Source organism: Orycteropus afer, unplaced genomic scaffold, assembly GCF_000298275.1.
Source record: "Orycteropus afer afer isolate SDZICR_OR568_19922 unplaced genomic scaffold, OryAfe1.0 scaffold00291, whole genome shotgun sequence".
Classification (NCBI taxonomy): Eukaryota; Metazoa; Chordata; class Mammalia; order Tubulidentata; family Orycteropodidae; genus Orycteropus; species Orycteropus afer.
Window position 1 is genome coordinate 3,181,471 of NW_006921878.1, and position 12,036 is coordinate 3,193,506.

At 52.9% G+C, this 12,036-nt stretch overlaps 2 protein-coding genes across 2 annotated transcripts in view; one reads left to right on the forward strand and one right to left on the reverse strand.

Annotated features, from left to right (window-relative positions):
- SHD (Src homology 2 domain containing transforming protein D) overlaps nucleotides 1-6,776 on the forward strand; it is a 9,574-nt gene extending 2,798 nt beyond the window's left edge. Inside the window, exons 4-7 of the mRNA XM_007951098.1 lie at nucleotides 79-122; nucleotides 1,021-1,144; nucleotides 4,037-4,156; nucleotides 6,590-6,776. Of these exons, the coding sequence (XP_007949289.1) occupies nucleotides 79-122; nucleotides 1,021-1,144; nucleotides 4,037-4,156; nucleotides 6,590-6,776 (475 nt within the window). The remainder of the gene's footprint in view (nucleotides 1-78; nucleotides 123-1,020; nucleotides 1,145-4,036; nucleotides 4,157-6,589) is intronic.
- A 2,372-nt stretch (nucleotides 6,777-9,148) lies between these two features.
- Nucleotides 9,149-12,036, reverse strand: part of TMIGD2 (transmembrane and immunoglobulin domain containing 2) — a 15,806-nt gene continuing 12,918 nt past the window's right edge. The window contains exons 3-4 of the mRNA XM_042782337.1: nucleotides 9,717-9,818; nucleotides 9,149-9,441 (exon numbers count right to left, since the gene is read on the reverse strand). Of these exons, the coding sequence (XP_042638271.1) occupies nucleotides 9,149-9,441; nucleotides 9,717-9,818 (395 nt within the window). The remainder of the gene's footprint in view (nucleotides 9,442-9,716; nucleotides 9,819-12,036) is intronic.

Here is a 12,036-nt window from a genome sequence, read left to right on the forward strand (position 1 = left end):
CCGGAGAAACCATGCCATCTTCCTTGAAACTAAAACACCTTTTAGAATGGAAGGTAACATCCTTATTCTGCTCAATAGAGTTCAGGAACAGGAATATGTATTTGGTGTCGGACTAGACCTGGGTTTGTGACACTTATTGGCAAGTCACTCCCTGAGTCTCAGTTTCTCTGTCTGTAAAATGGGAATTGTTATAGTACCTACCAAGCAGGGGGCTTGCAAATTGAGTGCAAGAGTGTTCCATGACTTAGGAGCTGTTGTGAGCAGCAGAAAAACAGCAGTTCTTTGGAGAATTAGGGTCAATTCCTAGCAGAGTTAGGTAAGCTTGGATAAATCTCTGGACCTTCGTTTCTTCTTCCATAAAAAGGAATAATAATAAGGTCAGCTTTAAGAAATAAAATAACTGGGTGCTGAAGAGTTGTGTGAACCTGACTTTGTCCCAAGGGCTCAGTGCCTCAGGAGTCCTGGCCCCCAACGCAAGCCTCCAACCCAGGCCCTCTAGCCCCACCCCCTACTCTCCGATTTGGATTTTCGCTCAAGACGTGGCCCCACGCCTTTCATACCTACTGATTTATGAATGACCACACCCCTTTTCTTCTGAAAGTCAATTGGTCCCTCCTTGTGCCAATCTTACCCCCTTCCGTTAAACCCTAAACTCAGAAACCCACTGATGTCCAGTCTAGTTGGTTCCCACTCATGATCCTATAGGACAGAGTACAACTGCTGCATAGGGTTTCCAAGGCTATAAATCTTTACAGAAGCCGACTGGCAGATCTTTCGCCCACGCCCACAGAGGGCTCGTGGTTCCCAACCGCAGACCATTCAGTTGGCATTCTAGGCTTTAACCAAATCACCCACCAGGGCTCTTGGCCTTAAACTCAGCCCTCTCTTTTTCTGGACTGTGATAGGCTACTCCAAGTTGGCACTGCCTTCTGACTGAAATTCCATTGCCTTATCCTAGCTCCGCCCCCATAAGGTAGGGCAAACTTAATTAACCCTTTCCTCTCTAATCCTCCCCTCCAGTACAGTTTGACAGCCCTGAGTGGGAAAGGACCCCGGGCTTGGCCAAGGAGCTCCGGAGACCCCCGCCAAGGAGCCCCCAGCCTGCAGAGCGCGTGGACCTGGCCCTGCCCCTGGAGAAACAACCGTGAGTAGGGAAACAACGCTCAAGAGTCCCGTTGAATCCTTCCCAGCTTCATACCAGACACAGACTCCTCAGGCAAAGGATTAGTTTTTTCCCCTTCCCTGAGAACTTTGAGTCATTCATTCACTTCATTCATTTCTTCAGCTACTCTTATTGGGGTCCCAACCCCTGTTGTGTGCCAGACACCCAGAAAGGCAAAATCTCTCAATGGTATCAGGTTCTGGGTTCAAATTCCTGCTCTTTGTGGCTCCTTACTGTGTGGCCTTGGGCAAGTCACTTAACCTCTCTGAACCTAAAGCGCAAAACCCCTAAGAGCTGCCTGGCTCAAAGTATAAGAGAATTTCCTCTCTCCACTTGGGTGGTGTTTTAATCTCCTGGGGCTGCTGTAACGGAAATACCACAAGTGGGCGTCTTTAAACATCAGGAACTTACTGCCTCACAGTTTCTATCAGGCCCTTCACGGATTCTTTCCTTGTTGTATCTCCAGGCATCTATCCTTGATGAGCGCCACCTGGCATCTGCCTTCCCCAGTGTGTGTGTGTGTGTGTGTCTGTCTGTCTGTCTAATCTACTCTTTTTATAACTCAGAAGTGATCCCACACACGAGTGTGTCCTCATTAACATAACAAAACCCTATTTCCAAGCAGGATTGCATCCACAGGTGTGTGTGTGGTCATTGTAGGTGAGTTGATTCCAACTCACAGCGCCCCTAGAGGACAGAGTGGAACTTCCCCATAGGGTTTCCAAGGCTGTCAATCTTCACAGAAGCAAAGCCCAAACCACACCCACTGCCCTGGAGTCCATTCTGACGCACAGCGCCCCTAGAGGACAGAGTGGAACTGCCCCAGAGGGTCTCCTAGGCTGTGATCTTCACAGAAGCAAAGCCCAAACCACACCCGCTGCCATGGAGTCGATTCCGACTCACAGCGCCCCTAGAGGACAGAGTGGAACTGCCCCTCAAGGTTTTCCAGACTGGAATCTATACGGGAGCAGATCGCCAGGTTTGTCTCCTGTAGAGCTGCTGGTGGTTTCGAATCACCCAACGTTTCACTTGGCAGCTGAGCACTTAACTGGTTCACCACCAGGGCTCCTTTCCACAGATCCAGGGGTTAGGACCCCAGCACGCATTTTGGGGGACAAAATTCAATCCATAACAGGTGGGGCTTGCAGCTTGACAGCAAAGAGACAGAAATCATGTTGACCCTCAGAAAACTTGGGATGGGACTGGGAGGAGCAGGGTTGGGGGAGAGGGGGTCTTAACTTTGAGCTGGGGTTGGGGAGCACAGGCTGAGAGGTCTGGGTCTTCTCTGTATTTTTATTGATTGAGTGATTGTGCTTCAGGTGCAGGTTTACAGAGTTTGTTTTCCATTCAACATTACCTCTACATTTAGTGTCACTCCCCATTTACCATCCCCAGCCCTAACCCAGTCTCCTCCCCTCCCTGTCTAGTAACACCCCCCCACGCCCCTCATAGTTATGCCCTCCTGTGTGTCCTGCATTTCCTCCATGGGAATGTTGCCCCTCTGGTGCCCCTTGGTCGATTGCTCCAAGGGATGCATTTCCATAGAGCATGTGGGTGCGTCACCCTGGGTTGAGTGGTCTGCACGTACATCTTGTTAACTATTGGCCTGAGAGCTAGCCCTTGGGAGCGAGTTTTATTCCAGGCCCAGAATGTATCCCAGGGCCACAGTACTGGGGGTCCCACCAGACTCCATCCAACCAGTAATTCTGGTCATTATTGAGTTTTTGAATTTTGTTCCATGTTTTTCCTCCCAGTCTCTCCAGGATCTGCAGATTTGATCCTTTCCTGAGTGGATGGCATTGGTAGCTGGGCACCATCTAGTTCTTCTGGTCTCCAGGGCCACATGCCCTAGGGCTGATTGCTTCCAAATGTCATTGTTTTTTTTGCAAGCCTTTTCGCTTCCAAAACTAGAAGACCATTAGCTGCATTTTAGATGGCTGCTTGAAAGCTTTTAAGACCCCAATCGCTATTCACCAGTGTAGGATGAGAACAAGGCTTTTATGTATTTTGTTGTGCCAACTGAGCCTGGTGCCCTCAGTCCTATGTGTCTTTGCAGCCTGGGAACTCTTTGAGGGATTCTCTGCATCCCCAGAACGGGCCCTGTGGGCACCAGAGTGTTTATTGGTGCTGCCACACAGAGACTTCTGGCTGATAAACACTGAGACCAAACCAAACTCACTGCCATCAGGTCGGATCCGACTCATTGCGACCCCTCCTTGGGTTTCTGAAGCAGTATCACTACGGAAGTAGATTGCTGTCTTCCTTCCGAGGAGTGGCTGGTGGGTTTGAACCGCCAGCATCCTGGTTAGCAGTCAAGTGCCTTAGGCACCGCGCCACCAGAGCTCCTAACACCAAGACAGAGGAAGTTATTCTCTTCTCAGTTGTCTCTCAATAGAACTGAAGGGCACGTCTCTGTGTGGTGCTCCTCTGTCTTTAACACCTTTCTCACAATGCTAACCATGAGCACATGAATGAGCTCCCCATCACTGGGTGTATGTGAGAAAAATATTCAGTCAGGAATGACAGGGGTGGGTGGGCTGTGAATGTGGTAAAAGTCATGAAAGTGATATGCAAGTGACTGAAGTTGGGGAGTTGGGAGAGGGGCCGGGGACACTTGGAGACCCAGCCGAGAGGGGCTGTGACAATCAAAGGCAGGTGTACTATACAATCAGAGGCAGCAGCGCCACGTTGACCTGGCTCAGCTGCCTCTTAGGGACACAAAGCCACATCTGCTGTAGGCCCCTCTTGTCCAGGGGACTCTTCCTCACCTGACAGCACTATGGATGTTGCCAGTCTGGGCACCCACAGTGTTTGAGGCCAGTTTGAAGGGGGATCGCCTTTCATGAACCGCCTGCCCCCCTCCCGCACCCCCAGGTGGTTCCACGGCCCGCTGAGTCGGGCGGATGCTGAGAACCTGCTGTCCCTGTGCAAGGAGGGTAGCTACCTCGTGCGGCTCAGCCAGACCAGCCCCCAGGACTGCTCCCTGTCCCTCAGGTGAGGCCTCAGCACCTGGAGGGACAGAGGGCCACAGGACTGCATGCTCACACTTCTGCGGTTAATTCAGTGGGAGCAGAGGGTAGGGATTTCATGAGCAATGGGTGGGGCTTTACCAGAACAGTGAGTAGAGTTTCTGAGACCAGGGGCAGGGCTTCCAGAGCCAGTAGGTGGGGCTTTTGGTGCCAGTGGGCAGAGCTTTCTGGGACCAGTGAGTGGAGATTTTGAAGCCAGTGGGTGGTGCTTTCAGACCAATGGGCGGAGCTTCCAGGGAGGCACTATCATGATTCCAGTTGGGAATGAGCTCCCCGTCACTGGAGGTAAGCAAGAAGATGGAGTGGAAGCCATACAGAAAACCTAGGCTTTGCATGAGACAGGGAGAAAGTAGGTGTCCAAGATTCCTCTGGACTCCCTCACTCCAAAAGTTGAAGTATGTCCCTTTGTCTTTGAGACCAGAAGTTCATTTCACAGTGACTCTGTGGGCATTTGAGTTTGAGACCCTGGGTCTAAGTGCTTCTGTTGCTAAGATTCTAAGTGTGTCTGGTTATCAAACTCTCGTGAGATTCCTGAGAGGGCAAGATTGGAAGAGGGCTTTGGGTTCAAATCCTGCCTCTGCCACATTTGAGCTGTATGACCTTAGCTGAGTGACTCAACCTCTCTGGGCTTTCAGTTCCTCAAACTCTAAAGTGAGGGTCAACTTCACAGTGGTGTTTGGAGAATTAAATGAACTAATAGGTGGAGAAGGTGGGGAACAGTACCTGGAAAACAGTGAGTGCTTAGTTAATATTAGACCAAAACCAAACTCACTGTCATTGAGTCGATTCCAATTCATAGCGACCCCCACTGGGTTTCCAAGGCTCTATATCTTTATGGAAGCAGACTGCCTCATCTTTCTGCTGCAGAGCTGTTGGTAGGCTCAAGCCACTGACCGTTTTTGGTTAGCAGCCCAAGACCTTACCCACTGCGACCTCAGAGCTTCTTAGTTAATATCAGAGAGGATGATAAAATGAGTCCCTGGTTCTGGGCCATTCCATCCACAAGGATGGACAGACTCAGGGTTGAGTAATGGGGAGCCCAGGGGTAGCCCATAGGCTCAGGAAGTTTGGAGAGCGAATAGGGTGAGTCTGAGAGCACTTGGAGTCACCCTAAAAAGGTCCTGGAGGCCCCTGGCCACTGTGGTTATCCTCTTCATTAAATACATGGTTACTAAGACCCACTGTGTCCCAGGCCCTGTTCCCGGCACTGGGGCTCTTGCTCTCCAGGCCTGTTGCTGTTAGTAGCTGCCTGACTAATGTCAACCCCATGCACCAATCGGACTATTATGCCCCATAGTTTTTTTTTTTTTTTTTTTAATCTTTTCGTTTTTGAACATTTCCTTGTCATTTAGGTGAGAGTTTACCAAGCAAGTTAGTTCCCCATTGAACAATGCACACACGTTTTGTTTCGTGCCATTAATCAACGTAACAGCACTCTTCCCACTTCCTGGGTTCCGTTTCTGTTTGCCCTTCTCTCCTGCCCCTTCCTGCGTCCTGTCCTGAGCTTCGTTGTTGGGCAAACGCTGCCCTTCTGGCCTCCTGTGGTTGGCTGTTCTGAGGACTGAGTCCCTCACGGGTGTCACTGTTCACTTGACAGGCCTGGCTGCTGATTGGCTGAACGGTGATCCCTGGGGGCAGGTTCACTTCTGAGTCTGAAGGCTGTCTAAGGGCCCTAGGTTCCACCAGTCTGGGTTTCTTTTATGATTTTGACTTTTGTTCTATATTTTGTTCCCAGTCTGCCCAGGACCTTCCATTGTGATCCTGATGAGAGCAGTCAGTAATGGAAGCCGGGCACCATCCGTAGGGTCTCATTGGCTGATTTTCAAAAGCAGGCTGCCAGGCCTTTCTTCCTAGTCTGTCTCAGTTTGGAAGTTCCACTGAAGCCTGTTCACACCCTAGCAGCACACAGACCTCCACTGACAGATGGGTGCTGGCTGGGAATCAAACTGGGGTCCTCCAGGGGTTTGCACTTGACCTGGCTCCTATAAAGATGAGAGTCTAGGAAACCCTATGGGGCAATTCTACTCGGTCATGTGGGGTTGCTATGAGTCAGAATCCACTTAATAGCAACTAACGACAACAACTAACCTGAAGGTTGGTGGTTCGAATCCACCAAACTGGCTTTGCGGGAGAAAGGCCTAATGACCTGTTCCCGTAAAGATGACAGCCTAGGAAGAAGCTCTAGGGGACAGCTCTACTCTGTCACATGGGTTGTTCCGAGTCAGAACTGAATTGACAGAACCACCACCACCATTTTAGGTGGACATGATTCAGGCCCGAACAGCATGTGCCCCCTGGGTGCCAGAGGGGTTGGGGGCCAGTGCCTGGGCCCCAGGGTTTGGGAGGGAGTGCTCTGGGGTGCTCGGGCCTCCGTCTGATGCCTGTGTCCCCTCCCTAGGAGCAGCCAGGGCTTCCTGCATCTGAAATTCACGCGGACCCGCGAGCATCAGGTGGTGCTAGGCCAGCACAGCGGCCCCTTCCCCAGCGTGCCCGAGCTGGTCCTCCACTACAGCTCACGGCCACTGCCTGTGCAGGGCGCCGAACACCTGGCCCTGCTCTACCCAGTCACCACGCAGACCCCCTGACCGGCTGCCCTGCACCAAGGGGCCCGGAGCTGGCTGGGCACCACGGCTGGAGGTCTTTGCAGTCTGGGATAGACAGACAGATGGACAGATTCTCCACTTCAGGTGCTGAGTCCTATATCAGGGCCGCCATTTCTGCCCCCTTTTGGGTCCCAGGGCCCAGTCTTTTGTCTCAAAGCCCTCCTTTGCCCTGGAAAATTAATAAATTATTGTCTCCTTCATGTCCTTACTGGGCAACAGGGAGGGAGGTGTGTTCCTAGACCACCAATGTGTGCGTATGCCCCTCTGTGTCCCCATGTGTGAACGGGCCATAGGTGTGGATGTCCAGTGGGGTGCTGGAAGGGCCCACAAGAGCTGTCCAGAGGTATCGGTTCTGCTAAAGGATGACAGAAGGACGAGACCCCTTCAAAAAACAAAAAGTAAACCCATTGCCAAGGAGTCAATTTCGACTCACAGCACCCCTAGCGGACAGAGTGGAACTGCCCCAGAGGGTTTCCAAGGCTGTCATCTTTACAGAGGCAGACTGTCTCATCTTTCTCCCGCTGAGTGCCTGGTGGGTTTGAACCACTGATTTTTCTGTTCACAGTTGAGTGCTTTAACCACTGTGCCACCAGGGCTTCCTGGTTGCTGGATTTGGGGATGGAGCTGGGGTTGAGGGTCTGAGTCACTCACAGGAAAAAGGTAAAGCTCAGAGAGCTGGAGCTGGGCATGGGGACAGAGACCTGGAGGCAGAGGGAAACCCCGGAGCAGGGACCAAGGCGTGGAAGACCCCGCAGATACAAAGACGGAGAAACCAAGGGTGGGGTAAGCGCTCAGGCCAGCCCCACCCCCACTCGCTCCTCCCCGCATCCAGTCAGGCCAAGCTGCCGAAAAGACATCTGTCCCCATGGAAACAGCAGAGGTGGGGGAGGGGAGCAGGGCCCAGCTGCTGTCACTTCAAGGTGACAGTCGGACAACAGACCCCCAGAGGCCGGCAAACACCAGGGAACCCCCGACCTACCCTTCCTCCCCTATCTCCAGTGCTGCCTGGGGGGGCAGATATCAGTGGGGGGGGGGAGGTCCGGCACAGGGCACTGCCGGGTGGCTGGGGACTCTGCCTCCTTGTGCCTTTGTGTCCCCATGAGGGCTTGCGAGTTGTCATAGAGTCCCCTTGCGACAGGGTCCCTCTCCAACTACCTCTGGGAGCTCTGGGCCCCCAGATGGACCCTTCTGTCTCTGTGGTGTCATTAGCTACTGGGTACTAGGGATGAGGCTGTGAACAGGACAGATGTAATTCCAGCCAGTGGAGCAGATGGACATTAAGCCAGCCAAAAACCAAACCGCGGCCATCTAGCTGATGCCAGTTTATAGTGACCACAGGGTAGAACTGCCCCATAGGGTTTCCAAGGCTGTAAATCTTTGTGGAAACAGACTGCCTCATCCTTCTCCTGCAGAGCAGCAGGTGGCTTTGAACCACCAGCCTTTTGATCAGCAGTCAAATGCCTTAACCACTGCACCACCAGAGCTCCTTGACATTAAACAAGTAACCAACAAATAAATGACATAATCATTCAGCTGCTAACCCAACTGTCAGTGGTTCAAAGCCACCCAGCGGCTCTGCAGGAAAAGACCTGGCAATCTGTGCTTGTAAAGATTACAGCCTAGGAAACCCTATGAGGCAGTTCTACCCTGTCACATGGGAACACTGTGAGTTAAAACTGACTTCACAGCACTCAACAACCACCATAATCCGTGTTCATGCCACAAAGGAGTTTATCAAGAGGATGCACCTAGGCTTAAATCCAGGAGGGCTCACTGGAGGGGGTGGCTGTGTTTCTGGCCAAGGGATGCCCCACATCTGCCATTCTCTTCCCACCTGGCCTTCCACTTACTGAGTTTGTCTCTGTGACCACCCGGGCCTACCCACTTCCTGGCTTACTCTAGGCAACGTTGCTGCTGGTAGCGGCCATTCAGCCAGCCCCCAGCTCACAGCAACCCCGTGCACAGTGGAACAGGACCCTGTCTGCTGCTGCACCCTCCCCTCAGTCGGTCCACAGGGTTTTCACTGAGTTTTGGACAGCAATCACCAGGCCTTTCCTCCTAGTCTCTCGCAGTCTGGAAGCTCCACTGAAACCTGTCCAGGGTCCTGGTGACGGCCAAGCCTCCGTGGACGGACGGGTGGGGGCCACACATGAGGAACATTCAGAGCACAGAGCCTGGGTCTCCTGCGTGGAAGGCAAGAGTTCTGGCACCGAACCACCAAACCGCTACAGACTCAGGCTTTGCCTTCTTCACCAGACTTTATTGAGTGCTCCAGGGGGAGGGGAGGCCCAGTGTCAGTTACATCTCCACACAGCCTGAGCCACTGGTGGGGTCCCTCCTCTGTCCTCGGGGGCTCAGGCTCCCCTTCCCACTCTAGGGGACCCTTTTGGCAAAGGCCGCTCAAAGGCACCTGGGCTGGGAGAGACCTTAATCACAGATATGGGGTGGCTGGGCCTTGATCTGGGGCAAGGTTTGGGGGGCAGATGTGGCTGGGGGGTGTGGGGCCGGAGTAAAGAGATTGAATAGAGACTCTGTACTTTCTGATCCGATCTTGGGGGACCCAGAACTTTCTCTTTCCCAGGACAGGCGTCAGTCTTCTTTGGGGTGTCCCGGGGCCGGTATAGGACATTGCTGTAGAAAGTATTTCCTGAGGTGGGAGTGACAGGCCAAAAGGTGACAGTAACTCAAGAGAGCGGGCCTGACCCATCTCTGGGGGCTGTGTCTGCAACTAAAAAACATGGGTCCAGAAGAGAACCTTCTCCATCGACCTCCTCTCCTCCCCGGTCTGCAGCCCATCCCCTCACCCCCTTCCAAGGGCCGGTATTTAAGTCCCATGGGGAACTAGCTCCATCACGTCAAGCGGCTGCAGTTCCCGCCTCCGCCACGAGGGGGCGAGGTCGCCGCCGTTACCTAGGCCCTTACCTGAATCCTTCCGGCAGTAACGACTGCAGCCCCAGATCCCACCGCCCAGCGCCAAAGCTGTCACGACCACCACCCCAGCCACCAGCAGCGCGAAGTGGAGTTCTGTGGGAAGAATGAGAGGGGCTCTGAGTTGGGCGTCGGGCATTGGGACAGGGCTAGGGGAGGGACACGTGGGCGGGGCTCACCTGGAAGGCTGGGCTCAGGAGGCCTTCCGGGGCCATCTGTGGAGAAAAACATCTTGGTCGTGGGGTTGCTGCTTGGAGTCCAGCTTCCTGTACCCTCCAGCATCAGACTCCCCCCTCGCCTCCATGGAGACCTCTGGCCTCCTGCCCTGCCCTGCTGTGTGACTCAGGGCGGGTGTTTCCTCTCCTGACAAATGGGGATCCTGGTCCCTCCCTTGCTAGGTTGCAGTGGACTAACTGCCACCTGGATTTTTTCATCGTGAATCCATCACCCTTACCATGAGCCCACCATCCTCATCACAAACTCTGTCCTCCCCATAGTCTTCGTTCTCTAGTGCGACTACGACACAAAGACCACAAGGGGGTGGCTTTAATGGACAGAAATTTATGCTCGCGCAGTCAGGAGGCTAGCAGTTCACATTCAGAGTGCCACTTCTAGGGCAAGGCCTTCCCTCGCGCTCTGTCAGCTCTATGGGAAGGCCCTTGTCTCTCCCGAGCCTCTGCTCCAGGCCATCTTTATGTAGCTCCGTGTGTCTCTTGCCCCATCTTTGTGTCCCTTGATTCCTCCTTTAGTCTTTTTCATATCTCAGAAGGGATTGACTTAAAATACACTCAATACTAACCCTGTCTCATTAAAATAACACAAACCCATTCCGAAATGAGATTATAACACAGATATACACACTGCCATGGAGTCTATACATCTTTACAGCAGTAGATTGCCTCATCTTCCTCCTGTGGAGCAGCTGGTGGATTTGAACTGCCAACCATCTGGTTAGAAGGTCAAATGCATTACCCACTGCACCAGTAGAGCTCCTTAACACAGATATAGGGGTTGGGATTTACCTACCCTTCATGAGAGTTTCATCTTCCCCACCATGAACCACATATTTGGAGAGACATAATTTAATCCATAGCACCATGAGTTTCACCATCTTCATCAGAAGCACTGAAATCCTCACCACAAGCTCCACCATTCTTTTCATGAACCCCAACATCCGCACCATGAGCCCCACCATCCCCACCATGAGCCCCACCATCCCCACCATGAGCCCCACCACCCTGTCATAGGCCCCATCATTCTCATCATCGACTCCACCTTCATGAGTCCCATCAGCCCACCAGGGGCTCCATCATATGCCCCATGAACCCCATCATCTCATAACAGGCACATCCCCATCATAAGCTCCACAATCCTCACCACAAGCCCCGTCACCCTTGCTGTCAGCTCCACCACCTTCATGGGTTCCATCATCCCCATCATCCCACCAAAAGCCCCATCCTCTTCACCATGAGCTCCACTGTTCTGGTTCCTAGTGCCGCTCTGACAGGAATGCACCACCAATGGGATGCTTGAATAAACTGGAGTTTATTCTCTCACAGGTTGGAGGCTTTAAGTCCCAGTTCAAAGTGCCAGGCTCTAGGGGCTGGGTGAGAGCCCCTCAACCTTGGGGTCCAGCTCTGCCTCCTGCTCCCGGCCCACTGGAGCTAGAGGCGTTTCTTCACTCAGACAGCTGCTGGCTGCTGAGGCTGAGAAGCCCCAAGGTTGACAAGTAAAAAGGCACAGTCCCAGTGTTACCAAACCACACGGCAGGCCATTAAGTCTGTTGAAAGTTCCAAGATTGGCAGAGCATGGCAGGCTGCTGAACAGTGACACGGCTACATGCAGGGTTCAAACGTGCCATAAGCTAGTGATCATTCCCCAAGGCTTCTGCTTACATACAGGAAGCAGACCACATCCCTAAGGCAGCTACTCAGCTGCTCCCAGTAGATTCCACCATGGAGTTGATTATGTTTCATCATGGGGAATACTACATCCAGCTGCCCAGCCACTCAACCAGGCCCAGCCAAGTTGACATACAAACTGAACCACCACATCCACCATCACCCCATGAGCTCCACCATGAGCCCCATCACCATGATGAGCTTCACACCCCCACCATGACCGCCATCATCTCCACCATGAGTTCCATCACCCTCATCATGACCTCCATTGTCCTCATCATGAGTTCCACCAACCCTATCACCCACCCGTGGTGGTTACGTTTGTGTGTCAACTTGGCTGGGCCTGGTTGAGTGGCTGGGCAGCTGGATGTAGTATTCCCCATGATGAGACTGGTAATCAACTCCATGGTGGA